The sequence below is a fragment of the Eleginops maclovinus genome, chromosome 19 (genome assembly GCF_036324505.1).
Source record: "Eleginops maclovinus isolate JMC-PN-2008 ecotype Puerto Natales chromosome 19, JC_Emac_rtc_rv5, whole genome shotgun sequence".
Classification (NCBI taxonomy): Eukaryota; Metazoa; Chordata; class Actinopteri; order Perciformes; family Eleginopidae; genus Eleginops; species Eleginops maclovinus.
Genome location: NC_086367.1, coordinates 24,883,919 through 24,899,599, shown reverse-complemented (window position 1 = coordinate 24,899,599; position 15,681 = coordinate 24,883,919). Strand labels below are relative to the sequence as shown.

Here is a 15,681-nt window from a genome sequence, read left to right as displayed (position 1 = left end):
AAACACACAGAATGTCCCAGAGCAGCCACGTGTCCCAGGGCTCTGAACGTGGGATGTAAATTGAAACAGAGACTTTTAAAAGCTTCATTTACAAGATCAGCTCCCAGGGATCTGGAGCGGTGTTGTCTTGCAAATCAGACGGGCGGGGGTGGGTTGTGCTGGCTTTGTTTCTGACAGACGGGAGTAAAAGTGAGTAAAAGTCAACGGCTTCCTTCCTGCTTTCACTTTCACTGCGCCGAAATAAAACTCAATAAAAGCAAGAGGCGGAAAAACAGCTGGCGGGACAACATCATCATTAATCCTGTGAGGAGGTCTCCATCATGTCTTACAGAGGCTGTACATGACAGAGCTGCAACAGAAAGTAACAGAGAGGATTTACAACTCCTTTAAACATTATTTAAGTCGTTTTTCATGCAAGGATGTCAGACCTTGGACTTGAAAAAACAGGGATGGACATTATCACTCCTTTACCACATTTTATAAACCAAATCTAGAAAATAATCAGCCAATTAATCAACATTAGAAACAGCCGTTAGATGTAACCCCTGTTTATAAATCCCTATATTTCATTATAGACTAAAGTGAGCAGCGATCCTGTTCAGTGTGACCTGTAAACACGCAGCAGACGCAGTAGTTGATGACAGAAAAGTGAGAAAGAGTTCAAATGTAAATAGTGAGTCGCAGCCTGCGGACCGTGACCTGATGAACTGTCCTTTACGGAATGTACGTTTATATAAAACAGGTTTTAAATGTGCAAAACCAGAGTTTTTCTATCAGCAGCACTGTGAAGAGTGAGGGTATCTCCTGCAGGTGTGTGTCCAGGTGTTCACATGGACTCCAGATGTTCTTCAGTGAACAGATCAGCCAGGTCGGCTACCGTCAGCACAGCCGCCTCCGAGTGCTTCATGGAGCTGTGACTGAGAGAAAGACAGGAAGGTTGAGCATCTCTTCATCCGCCTCCTCCGACCCTTTACTGTCAACAAGCCTCCAGATCAATGGCTGCTAAGCACATTATATTAAATACAATTCAAATATCTGTACAAAGAAACTGATTATTACAAGTTTAACAAGCTGTTGTGAGAAGAGGCTAGTCTGCTAGATGCTAGTCTGTTTTTCAGCTAGTATGCTATTAGCTATTTAATATACAGAATACTGTCATATATAGATACTTTATTCAAAGCTAGTCCATTCTTAGCTCTTTTGTTGGAACTCATTTTGACAAAATGGCTTGTATTTCGTTAGCTGTTCTCTTGTTAGCATTGTCAAGAAATGGCTAGTCTGTTAGCATTGAGAGGAGAAGCTAGTCTGTTGTTAGCATAGAGAGATGTTAGTCTGTTAGCATTGAGAGGAGAAGCTAGTCTGGTGTTAGCATAGAGAGGAGAAGCTAGTCTGTTGTTAGCATAGAGAGATGTTAGTCTGTTAGCATTGAGAGGAGAAGCTAGTCTGGTGTTAGCATAGAGAGGATAAGCTAGTCTGTTGTTAGCATAGAGAGATGTTAGTCTGTTAGCATTGAGAGGAGAAGCTAGTCTGTTGTTAGCATAGAGAGGATAAGCTAGTGTGTTGTTAGCATAGAGAGATGTTAGTCTGTTAGCATAGAGAGGATAAGCTAGTGTGTTGTTAGCATAGAGAGGAGATGTTAGTCTGTTGTTAGCATAGAGAGGAGAAGCTAGTCTGTTGTTAGCATTGAGGAGAAGCTAGTCTGGTGTTAGCATTGAGAGGAGAAGCTAGTCTGTTGTTAGCATGTCTGTTGCTAGCTTTTGTTAGAAGAAGCTAGTCTGGTGTTAGCATTGAGAGGAGATGTTAGTCTGTTAGCATTGAGAGGAGAAGCTAGTCTGGTGTTAGCATTGAGAGGAGATGTTAGTCTGTTAGCATTGAGAGGAGAAGCTAGTCTGGTGTTAGCATTGAGAGGAGAAGCTAGTCTGGTGTTGGCATTGAGAGGAGAAGCTAGTCTGGTGTTGGCATGGATAGGTGTGATGGTTGTTAGCATTGGGAGGAGAGGCTGGTGTGGTAATGAGGTCCCAGTTAATAATTGACTTTATTTTGTAATTTCATCCACCTTTTCTCTGCTGTCTTCATCATGGCCTGCATCCTCTCTTCTATGGTGGATTTAATGAGGAATCTGTGGACACATGTCGGCCTGGTGGACAGAAAACAACAGCTTTAATCACACAGTATGATAGAGATCATGTCAATGATGAAGAAGCGATGCACAGATCCAGCCATGACTGACTGCTTTAGAATTACCTTAACTAAGTGAAGGAGTGTGACGAATAAATGCAAAAACAATGATGACTGGACCCTGAATTAACAGGAAAATGCACCAGAACCACAAGCCCTCCCTCCTCCGGACTCCTACCCGACCTCCTCGCACCAGACAAGGGTCTAAACTTCTGGAAAAGTTCCTGTTTGATATATTCTCCTGCCCTCCTGGACTCACTTTGTCTGCCCGATGCGGTGCACCCTGCCGATGGCCTGCAGCTCGTGGGCCGGGTTGAGGATGGGCTCCACCAGCAGAACGTGGGTCGCCTCGATGATGTTCAGACCGTTGGAGCCCGTGTGCAGAGGCAGCAGCAGGATGTTGATCTTCTCCTCGTATTTAAAGGAGCACAGGTTCTCCTGCAAAGCGACCGTCAGTGCACGAGTTAGCAAGTGGTTTTAGCTTTCAGAAATATATCATATAAATATACAAAAAAATCAAAATATAGAAATGTTTCTCTGGACATTCGGTACTCAAAGATTTCCTTTTTCAAAGCTTGTTCTTTTAACTGGAAGCTAATTACTCTGCAGATTCAAAACAGAACCAGTGCATTATCCTTCAGTGGTAAACCCATCCTGTTGTTGTTGTTGTTGTTGTTGTTGTTGTTGTAGTGAATAGTGAGTGTGTGTTTAGAAATGTCTACAAAGAGCAGAGACCTGGAACTTGTGGATGCCGTTGATCTGAGAGAAGTCCATGTTGTTGTCAAACAGCGCCTTAGAGATGATGTCCAACACACTGAGCCACTGAGAGAGAGAGAGGGGGGGGGTCACACAAACCAACACACACTCACACACATCAGAATAAATGTGCACAGCAGGATGCTTGTGTTACCGTGGAGAACACCAGACACTTGGCTCCGGGGTCTGTCAGCTGGATCTTCTTCAGGGTCCGCACCACGGCCTCCACTTTGGTCGAGTGGCTGCCCTGAAGAACACGGGGAGGGGAAACGTGAGAACACAGAGGGTGTGTGTGACTGTGTGTGTGCGTGTGTGTGTCTTTGCAGTCATTCTGTCTCTCTTGGTTGTTTTGTGCAGTTAATCCAGTTGGAGCTAAATGACAGTCTCCCCCCGGCGCCTCCTCTACCTGTACAGGTATTTCCTGGTCCTGTCCGGAGGCCAGAGTGGTGAAGACGTACGAGATCTCAGCGTGGGAGGTGGTCTGTCTGCAGATGGCACACTTGATGGCTCTGCGTCTGGAGCCCACGCTGTACTGCTCCACGATGATGGCGATGCACTCGTTGCAGAAGCAGTGACCGCAGGTAAGCACCGCCCACTGGAGAGGGAGAGGGGGGAGGATGACGGGGAACAGGTGTCACTTTATCTGCAGGGTAATTACACCAATTCATTTTGTTTTCAAATAGCAGGCGACTTTTCGGAAATCAAGAAATGTAACGAAGAAATGAAATCGTTTTTAAAAAATAAGGTCAGATTTAAAAACTCAAACTGTTTTCTTAAAAATAGGTGATATTTAAAAAAGTGTTTAGTTAAACAAAGTTTTATTAAATAAAAGAACTTTTTATTTTTTATTCAAATTCAGGCTGATTTATTGAATCTGAACTCTTACCCAATGAAAGCAGTTTGCAGAGTCCAAAACTCACTTAGAGTCAGCGTCATATGTTAAATTGCATTTCAGAAACATCGCAATGCATCATCTGCAGAAAGCTGAGTCTGACGTTAGCAATGACTGGAAGATAATTACTACTCCATAGATTTCCTTGATGGTCTGTAAATGGGTCCCTAGTCATTTTCTGGGAGGTAAACGGGAAGAGAGGTCATTGTCTTTGTGACGCTAGCAGGGAAGTTCTCCTCTTCACATATTGTAAATACAGAGAATATAATAGTATTTAAAAGCCCGTCTGACCTCCTGTCCGAGGGGCCGGGCGCAGATAGGACAGGGCTCCGGGTTCAGCTCTTCGTTGGACTTGTCCTGGGACTGCAACAGAACGGGGTTTATTTAAATGAGTTAATATTTATATATAAGTTGGAGATAAAGAGTGTGAATGTGTCTCTGAGCACCTTCTCCAGGTTGTTGAGGTAGAGGAACTGTCCCAGCTTCTTCTGCAGCTGAGACTTAGCGAGCGCCTGATCGTTCAGCAGCTTCTGCCGGTTCTGCTCCACCTGACGGAGGTACAAGCATTCAGACATTCAGACAAAAACCAGGAGCCCAGCACCGGGTCAGAGGGAGGAGCTTAACCATCATCCATCGGTGGGTCATTTATCAATGAGGACCGAAACAGACTCAGGCTCATTTTAGTGGCAAAATGTTCCAAAAGTCGACTTATTTATTATTATTTACAGAAAACTAACAAATGTATAATTTTAGAGAGTTTTTCTAGGACTTTCCAAATCATCTGATAAAAGATTCAATACATTAAATAATATTTGTTTAAATATATATATTTTAATCTCTTATCTTTTAAGACATTTCTCTTCATTTTACTAAATTAATTTAGGAGAAAATCCACGTTTTTTATCGTATACGTACCACTTTAATTTCTTTCTCTCAGATTAGTAACCCCTTCTTCTGAACCTACATTGAGCCCCTCTCAGGTGAACATTGCTTTAAACAGAATCAACATCAACATGTAATAATATCAATATGTTCTGTCGGCACCTCGTGAGGCTCGATGATGTGCAGCAGTTTGGGTTTGGGTTCATCGGGCAGACGAACTCGAAGTCTCTCCGTCGCCATGCCGAGCTCATCGATGGCCGACACGTGATTCCTGAGAACCATCCAGTACTCGTGCAGCACCTGAGGGACACACAGGTACGTCTCAGCAGTAATACACACTATCTAAAGAGGCGTATAAATGAATCTGGAGTAATGAACTGAGGCGTGCTCACCTTGTACTCCTTCTTCCAGCACTCGAACAGCTCCATGAAGGTGTTGCCCTCCTCCAGCAGCTCGGGGTCCAGGCGCTTCAGTTTGGCGAAGGCGAGGACGGCCTTCAGGCTGCGCTCCGTCTCGCTGGCGGCCCACAATCCTCTGCTGGTGGTGGGCAGCCGGTCGTCCATCAGACCCTCCTCGTCCTCAATCATCTCCTCGAAGATCGCTGTCTGACCCTTCACCCTGGGGTATAAAATATATTAAACACATATAAAATCAATACGATTACTGAAATTACTATAAATACTCAAATAAAACACATATATAAAACATTTCCAAATAAAATGATTCAATTAAGATAAAATGTTAAAAATAAATCTAAATAAACAAAAATCCAGAACAAATCCAGAAATATAGAAACTGTTTAAGAGAATACTATAAAATCTATAAAATAAGATAAAGGTTTAACAGAAGAATATAAATATACAAGAAATAAGGAAAATGGTTCTGAACTCACGTGTGTGAAAACAGCTTGGACTCGTAGTCAATGAACAGAACGTCGGCCTTGCAGAAAACACAGCTGTAATACAAAGAGTGAGTTATAGTCATGAACCCTTTCCCCCGGGGTGTATTACGGGATGTGTTTGAGGTAAAGGATGTCTCGGTACTTGTTGAGCGGCAGCCGCTGGGGCCTCAGGTGGCAGACGGTGACCTCGTCGATGACCTCCTGCGACGCCGGGCCCTCCAGGCTTTTCACGGCGTCCTGCACCGTCTTCTGGCTCTTCATCAGATCCTGCATCTGCGTGGTGAGCAGGAACTGCAGACCCACGGCGTCCCGGAACCTGCAGGAGGACGGGGTTTCATATTCAGAATCAGGATCAGGTTTATTGCCAGGTACGTTTGCAAGCTGTAAAAGGAGCTCATGAATGGACGGTGTACTTGTCTGCCATGCTGAGCTTGCTGGCCTGCTGCTTGTAGCCGGACGTCAGCTCGTTCTTGATGCGGGACACCAGCTCGTCGTCGGTGGAGCATCGAACCGCCCGCTGCACCACGTCCAGCCACCAGGGGGAGTTCAGCTTCACCTGAACCACAGGTGATCACAGGGGAAGAAGGGATGATTTACTTAAACAATTAAAGACACCCTCAAACATTTCCTCCTAACCCTGACAGTACGCATTACTCTGTTACACATGAGATGATCTGTTTTCAGATGAAGTATATTTTCTCTCACCTTGCGCCGCAGCTCCTTGATGTTCTGCAGAACCGGCTGCAGCGCCTGCAGAGCGTCAGACACCTCCGAGTCGTATTTGGTCATGTAGTGCTGCCGCAGCTGCTCCGCCTGCAGGGGGAGAGAGAGGGGTAAACGTCTTGATATCGACGAGGGATCAACAGGAACCGCGGTCGCCAGGCTTTACAGAACATAATTGATAAATGGGTTCAGAACTGCACCAGATATCTTGGGTTTATCCCCAAAATGAACCCATTGATTTTACGAGTGAAGAGGAATACGAGTGAGTTACCTCTTCACTCAGTCGGTCGTCTCTCAGCGTGGGGGGTATCCCAGGATGCTTTGCTCTGAGCAGCTCCATCAAGTTGTGGGTCGCATGAAGTCTCTGAGTTACAACAGAAACAACAGACAAGTGAGAGAATTCTGTGATTTTCAGAAATGTTTGAAAATGTTCTGAATTCTGAGACCAAACTCAAAGTCTTGAAATGTAATCAGAATTTCTGAAATGTTCTGAAAATCTCAACATTTAAAAAAAGTAAAAATTGTGAGGAAAAAAATCCTGAATTCTGAGATTTTCAGAAAAATTCCGAAAGAATTAGGAACCCTTTCTAATTTATTCTGAGGTTTTCAGATGCTACTTCAGTTTGGTAAATCACACGTCCCAGGACTCAAGACTTTCATCTGAGGAAACCTTTTCGCTTTCTCTGCGTTTCTCTTTGGACTTTCTTCCCACTCGTCTGAAGAAAGTTAAAGAAGCCAATCAGCCCATGTGAGTGTGTGTGTGTGTGTGTGTGTGTGTGTGTGTGTGTGTGTGTGTGTGTGTGTGTGTGTGTGTGTGTGTGTGTGTGTGTGTGTGTGTGTGTGTGTACCTGCAGGGAGTCGGTCTTCAGTCGTCCTTTGTGCTCCTCTGAGGACCGCAACACTTCTCTGTACATCTCAGTGGCTTCCACATACTCTCCTGCAGGGTGAGAGGACACACACATCTATAGATGAGTGTGTGTGTGTGTGTGTGTGTGTGTGTGTGCATAGTTGTGTTGTGGGAAAGTGTGTGTCACCTCTGATGATGTGTATGCCTGCGTGGCCGTTGAGAGCGCACACCAACTGTCTGTGAGCTTCTTCACACTCCACTCGACATTTCTTCTGCAGAGACTTCAGCAGCTCCTCCATCGTCATGGTGCTGCGCACACACACACACACACACACACACACACACACACACACACACACACACACACACACACACACACACACACACACACACACACACACACACACACACACACACACACACACACACACACACACACACACACACACACACACACACACACACACGGTCTATCACTTATCTGCATATGAAGGCTCACACACACTCTGTTTCTCTCTCTGTCTCTGTGTCTCTCTGTGTCTCTGTGACTCTCTGTGTCTCTCTCTGTGTCTCTCTGTGTCTCTGTGACTCTCTGTGTCTCTGTGACTCTGGGTCTCTCTCTCTGTGTCTCTGTGTCTCTCTGTGTCTCTCTCTGTGTCTCTGGGTCTCTCTCTCTGTGTCTCTGTGTCTCTCTCTGTGTCTCTGTGTCTCTGTGACTCTGGGTCTCTCTCTCTGTGTCTCTGTGTCTCTCTCTGTGTCTCTGTGTCTCTCTCTGTGTCTCTGTGTCTCTCTGTGTCTCTCTCTGTGTCTCTGTGTCTCTCTCTGTGTCTCTCTCTGTGTCTCTGTGTGTCTCTCTCTCTGTGTGTCTGTCTCTCTCTGTGTCTCTCTCTGTGTCTCTGTGTCTCTCTCTGTGTCTCTGTGTGTCTCTCTCTCTCTGTGTGTCTGTGTCTCTCTGTGTCTCTGTGTGTCTCTGTGTTTGTTCTGAGGTCTTTCAGCTCCTTTCCGAGTTCTTTTGGGTCTTTATTTTTGCACCTTTCTGTAGTCGTTTCTAATTTGGTCATCTTTGTGTTTTCCTCAGGAGGTTTCCCGCCTGTCTGCGAGAGCTTGTCATGTTTTACAGCCTGGTGTCTCATTCTTCATGTTGTTTTTCAGGGACTTCTGTATCTAACTGAGTGGGTTTGTGAGCGTGTTCCTACCCTTTTTTGCATTATTAATTTGAATGTCAGCTATTGTTGCATTTTGCATGATGGTGTTGCTTGTGGTTGTGTTTTGGGGGTCTGGTGGTGCATCCCTGTGTCTTCTTAGGTTGTGTATTTTAGTGGTTGTGTTTCCCCTCAGCAGTCCTTGTATGTCTCAGCTGTTGCTCTGCATGTTTTATAGTCGTTCTTTGTGTCTATTCGAGTCATTTTCCAAGGTGCAGAACAGTTCCCCAGACCCAGTCCCCCCCCCCTCTAGTGTCGCTCACCTCTTCTGCAGCGGCAGGAACTCCCCCCGGACGGCCTGCGGGTGGCAGCAGGCCTGCCGCAGCCTCAGCAAGGGGTTGAGGATGCTCTGCACGGTGCGGCGGTCCAGGCTGCCCAGCTTCAGGCTCCAGTCAGAGATCTTCCGAAGCTGCAGCAGTGCATCATGGGAGCACACCTCGTGCTGCCGGTGGTAGAAGTGACCCTCCACCGGGGAGAAGTTCAGCCAGTGCACCTCCTCCGTCTGGGGGGGGATCTGGATCTGCACAGAGAACATCGTGTCTGATTTGGTATTCTTTGTTTTGTTCTTATTTTGTTCCAGAACCCTGTGGTGGTTCTGTGGTACCTGATCGATGACGTCCTTCTTGGCCGACCTCCACAGGATGTGAGCGATGACCCCGTACAGCGGCGCCGTGTGCCCCCGCCTGTAGGGCCGGTACAGCAGCTGCAGCCACCAGTGCTTCACCCAGAAGGGATCCACGCCCAAGAACAGAACCAGGCCGTACAGGTCTGCAGGAGGACAGGTTGACACAGAGTCAGGGGGGGATGAAGACCTTTTTAAAGCCTCTGGCAACAAAGGATGATCTTTATTTACCCTCCAGTCCTCTCTGCACCGGAGTGCCGCTCACACACCAGCGGTTCACTGAGGACAGACGGAGTGCCATCTCTGCAGCCTGACGGAGAGGGAACACACGGTTTAGTCAGGGCTTCGTTAGAGAAGCGTAAACTACTGAAGAGCCAACAGAAAACGGAGGAAACACTGAATGTGACTCAGCTCTGTCTCTGATTTAAACCAAACTCTAAATGTTTGATAAAAGGTGGGATTTGTCTCCCTGTTGGAGGATATATTTCCTGTTTCCTGCCTCCCCCCCCCCTCACCTTGGCGGTGGGACACTCCACCATCTGCGCCTCGTCCAGGCAGATGCGCCACCACTGCACGGCCACCAGGGGGCTGGGCACCGCCATGTACCTCTTCCTGCTCCTGAAGCGCCGGCCGTCCTGGCTGTTGCTGTGCGGGATGTCCACGTAGTTCAGCTCTGAGCGCAGCACGTCGTACGTGGTGATCACGACGTCCGACTGGGCCAGGAGGCGGGGCTGCAGGAAGCCGTGGCGCTTCACCCCCTGGTACACCTGAGGGGGGGAACGCAGGATCAGACAACAGAACACTTATTAAATGTCTTGGTGTTCAGTTTTAGGAAAGGAAAAACTAAGTAAATATAAAAAGATATCTTAATATCTACTTTCAGCTTTCAGCTTTTAGAAATGGACACTATTTTCACTTTCTCTCAGATTTGACTTTATTATGAATCTTCACTTCTTCCTCAGATGTTTCAGTTATTCTAAGAATGACATTTCTTCTCATATTTGACTTTTTTTCAGAATTCTGACATTTCATATATTTTTGACTAACGGATTTTTTTTTTCTTTTCAGAATTACATCTTCTCTGGATTCTGACCTTTTTTTTAACTTCATTTCAAAAACGTTTTCATATTTGAATTTTTTTCTCAGATTTTTGAAAGAGTTCGTACTGTTGTCCCTCACTATGTAGACTACACCCCTGTTCCTGTACACCCCTTCTTATTAATGTATACATTTCATGGATATTGTAGAAGAAGATGCAGATAAAAAAAGGGATAATGAGAAGGGGAGGTTCATGCTCCCTTACCGCTTCCTTCACTTCTCCCTTAAACATTGTGAAAAGTTCTCAACCTTCCTCTGAAGAGGAAGAGGAGAGATATCCGAGCAGCTGTTCTGTGGAGGTTCTGCAGAGTTAAACATGTGTACTTCCTGTGTCGTCCTCACCAGCACTTTCAGCTCTGATCCGTGGACGTGCCTCTGGATCTCCTCCCCCCACTGGTGGCAGATGGAGCTGGGGGAGATGATGAGCGTGGCCCCGGAGCTGACAGGGGGGGCGGCCACCAGGCAGTGGGGGCAGTAGAAGGGGGTGGAGCTCCGGCTCTCCTCCCTGTAGTTCACGCAGGCGGCGTGCTGCCAAAGGTCGCAGCTCAGACACTGGACCAGATGCTTCCCGTCAAAGAACCCCGACTCCGCCCCGCATAAGCACTCAAACCGGGAGTCTGAGTGGGGGAGGAGGGAGGCTGCAGTGGGGGGAGGATCGTCCACTTCCTGTGAGGAGGTTCTGGAGTCGGTCTGATCCTCCCACTTCATCTCCGGGTCTGCTTCCTCTGCTGCTGCACGGTCAGGGAGAGGACAGTCCTGCTGCTCTTCCTCCTCCTTCTGCTCCTCCTTTCGCTCCTCTCTCTCCTCCTCCTCCTCCTCCTCTCTCTCCTCCTCCGTCAGCAGTGAGTTGTGCAGAGCGACCTCGGCTCTCTCTTTGGCTCGTCTCTGAGACGTTTTCCTCGGCGTGCTCTCGGTTGTTTTAGAGATCTGGCAGAAAAAACAACGTTATTTAGTTACACGGAGTAAACCAGAATATGACACATCTATAACTCCTCCTCCTCCTCCTCCTCCTCACAGTTTTGGAAGCAGCTGCTGCCGTCTTCTTGGTCTCCTTGTACTTCTTCCCCAGCTTGAAGGACCCGGCCAGCCCGCGCCCTTTGACCCGGTCCACCAGGCCTTCATCGATCAGCTTCATCAGAGTCTTCTTCACATGGCCGCGGTTCCTCAGGAAGTCGCAGCCGTACGACGCTCGGATGTAGGAGAACACGGCGTTGATGGAGACGCCTCGTCCCGTCTTCATCTCTTTTATGCCGGCGAGCAGCATCACACGCACCGCTGCACGGAAACGCAGGAGGCGTGTTAAGAGACGGAGACAGGTGCATGTAGAGAGAGACAGGTGCATGTAGAGAGAGACAGGTGCATGTAGAGAGAGACAGATGCATGTGAGGATAAAAAGATGCATGAGAGGACAGACAGACAGACAGACAGACAGATGCATGTAGAGAGAGACAGGTGCATGTAGAGAGAGACAGGTGCATGTAGAGAGAGACAGGTGCATGTAGAGAGAGACAGGTGCATGTAGAGAGAGACAGGTGCATGTAGAGAGAGACAGGTGCATGTAGAGAGACAGGTGCATGTAGAGAGACAGGTGTGTTAGGTCTGAGAGAGGGACTCACTTGGGTATGATATTTTGAGTTTGGGCTGCGCTTCAGTTTTGCAGACGATGCTTTTCTTTCTTTCCAGAGGAGCAGGAGGGACGAAGTAGTTCACAGTTTTTCCCTGAAAGAACAGAACCTCTGTTATTCTGATCCAGAGCCAATAAGGAGCGTGCAGGTGCATCGTTTCCCCCCTCACCTGAGGCAGCGTCAGCACCTCCGGCTGCAGCCCCCCCCTGCTGTGCATCAGGATCAGAGCCAGGACCTCCACCGTCTTCCCCAGACCCATCTCATCTGCCAGGATCCCCCCCGGCCACACAGCCCCCCCCACTGGGAACTCTGAGGACAGGCTGGGAGACATTGAGAGTAATGACAGTCAGTTTGCATCAATTAAAAAACAAAGAGTCCAGTCTCAGCTCTGGGGATGAGGTTGTGTGTGTGTGTGTGTGTGTGTGTGTGTGTGTGTGTGTGTGTGTGTGTGATGGAGGCGAGGTTTCAAACACTCACCAGCCGGTGAAGGGGTTGTAGAATAACCTCTTCCCACACAGAGAGATGAACTCCCTCCAGAGGAAGTGCAGACTCTGCTCTGCAAACACATGGAATATAAATCAGAATCAGAAGAACTTTATTTATTCGGGACATTTTTGCAAATATGAATATATGATCAGGTAGATATCACGTTATTCATCACGGTAGAACAGCTGTGCATGTTTATGTTACTTTGTCGTCCTGGCTGATGATGCACGTGCATTTCTGAATAATTTGTGCAAAGTCTGAACCACAGCCCAGAGTTCTCCCTGAGACGGATCACCTGTGGAGAGCGCACCTGACAGGAAGTGGTTACCTTGGGCGTGGCCCGTCCTGAAGTTCTCCCTGCTCAGCATCCAGTTGACGGCCTGGCTCTGGTAGGGTCTGAGGACGGGGATCAGGGCCTGGTGCTGAACGTCGTAGACCTCCCCTCCGATGCCCTCCCTCTGGTGCTGCCGCCTCACGTGGTCATACAGCTCCTCCACGTTCTGCCTCTCCAGCTCCGTGTCACACTCCCCCTCCTCCCCCTCCACCACCTCTGCAGGGGACAAACAGCAGAGGGGATTAGAGAGGAGGTCCCAGGATGCATCAGGGTCAGACTCACAGTACTTTTGAGTATCGGATAAATACATATATATGTTTGTTTTGTAAAAAGTAATTATAAAATAACTTAAATTCAATATAATTCAATATTTATACAAACATGAAAGGTAAATTAAAAAGTGCACGTTAATAAAATATTTAAGATCCATAAATATGTGAAGATGTGTCCGGGAGGAGGAGCAGCGTCTGACCCGGGATGATGAAGTCGTAGAAGTGCTCCATCAGTTTCTGCATCAGCTGACTGGCTTTCTTCATGCGGCCGTTTCCTTCACTCAGGAACTCCGGCTTCCCAAGCCCCGCCTCCAGCAGGTACACCCCCACCTGAGACAGAGGGGGGGTCAGCAGACTCATGTTTTTATAAAATAAAGAAAGTCAAAAGTGAATAAAGCGAGTCCTCCCCGTACCTTGACCCCCCACTCCTCGTGCCGGTGCAGCAGCTGCAGGAGGCTCCTCTTCTGCAGCCAGTCCAGCTCCTGCAGCCGAACCCCCCCCAGGCTGCAGGTCACCGGACACGAGTCCTGCAGCCTCCCCCCCACCTCCTCCTCCTCCCCCCCTGTGTATCTGATACAGAGCTGCCCCCCCTCCCTCTGCAGCAGCAGCGTCTTCCTCCCACAGTCGGGGGGGCTCCAGGCCGGCCTCAGACTGAACTCCCCGATCAGAGCCCTCCAGACGGGGGAGGAGGTCTCCATGGGGGGGACGGTGAGGGTGAAGGGGGGGGGTTCTGAGGATGGGCCGGGGGGGCAGTCAGTGTCCAGGGTTACTTCCTGTTCTTGAGGAGGGGGGAGAGAGGGAGTGATGGGGGGTGAGGAGCAGCTGGGGGGGTCGTCCTCCTCACCCCTCCGGTCCTCCAGCATGTTCCAGTTCAGCTTCTTCTTGGCCTCCTCGTCCACCCGGAGGGGGGGGGCCTTCTTCCTGCGGCTGCTCATGGTGTCTCTGCAGACTGGGAGAGGAACAGGGCCACGGGGGGGGGGGGGGGGGGGGGGGGGGGGGAATAAGAAATAAAATAACTATCCAAAGACTTTCTTTCAGGATTCTGAGATTCTCAGGATTTTTTTTGGTAAGTTAAAGAAATAGATGAAATGTTTCAGGGAAACAAAAGCAGTCCCGTAAACACGCTGCAGAGAAGAAGTCCTGGGGGAGCGCACAGTGACTCATACTGCCACTGCTTCAGAGGGTCGTTTACTCAGGTTTATTGGAGCTCTTCGGGGAAATGCAAGGTGGGATAAACCACATCGGTCTATATTATTAATTACTTTTATTGAAAGTACTCCTGAGGAACTTCTCCCACTTTATAACTGACATTATTGTCTATATTACAAGTTTACCGACATGTGAAAATAAATAGCACATAACTTCCTCAGAGTTCTGACTGACGCTAAACAGAGCGCTACGTTTAGAGTTATAAAATGCATGAATCCCGAGCCATGTCTCAGAATACACTGCTGGGGAACTTACAATGACTCTACGGACACACACACAGAGAGCTAGTGAAATAAACTGAATAAAAAGTGGATGCATGAGGTTTTCTCTCAGGTTATGGAAGAGAAGAGCCAGAAATCTCTGAATTAGAAACGTGTTCCTCCTGGGGAGTCTCACCATGCAGACATTAAACCAGAAAGCTAGGAAGCTAACAACACATGCATGTTCCTCTACATGTTAGCGAGCACATGCATGTTTAAAAGGACAGATGAAGGAGTTGTTGCTGCAGGAAGCATGCAGGGAAACTCTGTGGCGCATTAACCCTTTAACTGGGAGTCAGGACAGGTAAAGGGCTCAGGTTTACGGTCGGGCTGCAGCAGGAGGGGGGGTTAGGCTCCGGGCATCAGGGGGTTTCTCAGTCTCTGGAGAAGCTGCAGAAATCCTCACATTAAAAACAAAACCGAAATCAGGAACCGAGTCTGGAGCCGCTGTCCGCCATCTTTACACACCGGAAGTGAGGTCAGAGAAACCGGAAGTAGTTTTACTGTTTTAAGAAGAGACGCTTTTTAAAATATCTTAAATAATATGAGCCATAAAGAAATTACAAAAATAAACATAATAGTTTAAAATAATATACATTATCAAAAATAAACTTTGATGTGAAAGATGTGAAAAAAATAAATAAATAAATCTTGTAGTTTTTATATTTATGAGTTTTTATTTGGATTTTAATGTTTTTAATTGTTTAAATTAATTCTATTTTAATATATTTTTGCTTCATTGTTGTTTGGATGTCTGACATGTTTACATATTTAAATAAAAAAAAGTCAGCTGTGTCAATAAATCTTATTTTCACTTCTACAAAAGTGGTTTTATTGCTATAATGAAAAGTATTATAAATCAAAACATAATTCAGGGGATAGTACCAAAACAGGAATTATTTATTATAATGATCTTCATTATTGTTGTTGTTGTTATTATTATTATTGTTGTTGTTGTTGTTATTATTATTATTGTTATACTACATGTCATACTTACTTTTTAATTTTAGGATATTACATTAAAATGAATATCGTTTGGTGATGAACACGTTGAATGAATAAACTGGCGCAGGCGCAGTACCGTCTCTGCACCACACGGTGGCAGCATAGTGTGGTCTCTCCGCTGCAGCTGCGGACAGTGAACGCATCACATCTGTCAGCACGACGCTGCGGGTTCTTAATGAAGTTTCACTGATGTTTCACACTGTGCACGAGCACAACAAACAGCGCTGCGCCTCACACACACCTGGTTTAATTATCTTTCATGTACAGTGCCCCATCTCTCTAGTGTCCACCTGCTCCCAGCATGCACCTCCTCCCAAAACCCCCTGAATCCATATAAAACACTCTGTGAGAACGCTCCTGACGACGAGTAGAGACTGAGGCATGAAATC

General features: G+C 47.2%; 1 protein-coding gene and 1 long non-coding RNA gene across 6 annotated transcripts; one reads left to right on the top strand and one right to left on the bottom strand.

Moving 5' to 3' along the window:
- Window positions 1-276: 276 nt before the first annotated feature.
- On the bottom strand, window positions 277-14,745 carry shprh (SNF2 histone linker PHD RING helicase). 5 transcript variants are annotated; one of them, XM_063909640.1, is made up of 30 exons: window positions 14,694-14,745; window positions 13,232-13,767; window positions 13,019-13,148; window positions 12,541-12,762; window positions 12,204-12,282; window positions 11,896-12,046; window positions 11,718-11,820; window positions 11,117-11,376; window positions 10,444-11,028; window positions 9,519-9,770; window positions 9,235-9,313; window positions 8,986-9,149; window positions 8,645-8,901; window positions 7,367-7,488; window positions 7,181-7,269; window positions 6,604-6,696; window positions 6,315-6,422; window positions 6,023-6,165; window positions 5,752-5,925; window positions 5,601-5,663; window positions 5,101-5,326; window positions 4,871-5,008; window positions 4,273-4,374; window positions 4,118-4,189; window positions 3,341-3,529; window positions 3,089-3,181; window positions 2,914-3,000; window positions 2,438-2,616; window positions 2,057-2,137; window positions 277-917 (listed from the first exon to the last, which is right to left on the bottom strand). In XM_063909640.1, exons 2-30 carry the CDS (start codon window positions 13,751-13,753, stop codon window positions 827-829), a joined length of 4,854 nt encoding a protein of 1,617 aa, XP_063765710.1. In that variant the 5' UTR covers window positions 13,754-13,767; window positions 14,694-14,745; the 3' UTR covers window positions 277-826. The 5 variants fall into 5 exon arrangements, 4 of the variants coding, with proteins under 4 accessions (XP_063765710.1, XP_063765709.1, XP_063765708.1 ...); XM_063909639.1 differs by having other exon boundaries at window positions 14,569-14,738; XM_063909638.1 differs by having other exon boundaries at window positions 14,611-14,738.
- On the top strand, window positions 3,251-5,319 carry LOC134882000 (uncharacterized). The gene is made up of 4 exons (XR_010168110.1): window positions 3,251-3,515; window positions 4,282-4,462; window positions 4,879-5,023; window positions 5,120-5,319. It is a non-coding gene; the product is annotated as an uncharacterized LOC134882000 (long non-coding RNA).
- Window positions 14,746-15,681: the final 936 nt, after the last annotated feature.

What these genes read in the sequence shown, in the direction of transcription:
- shprh (XM_063909640.1), bottom strand. Translation starts at nt 13,753, where the DNA reads ATGAGCAGCCGCAGGAAGAAGGCCCCCCCCCTCCGGGTGGACGAGGAG. An exon ending in ACATCATCGAGCCTCACGAG is followed by an intron (nt 4,375 to 4,870) that starts GTGCCGACAGAA and finishes TACCTCCGTCAG; the next exon opens with GTGGAGCAGAACCGGCAGAA. An exon ending in ACCTCAACAACCTGGAGAAG is followed by an intron (nt 4,190 to 4,272) that starts GTGCTCAGAGAC and finishes GTTCTGTTGCAG; the next exon opens with TCCCAGGACAAGTCCAACGA.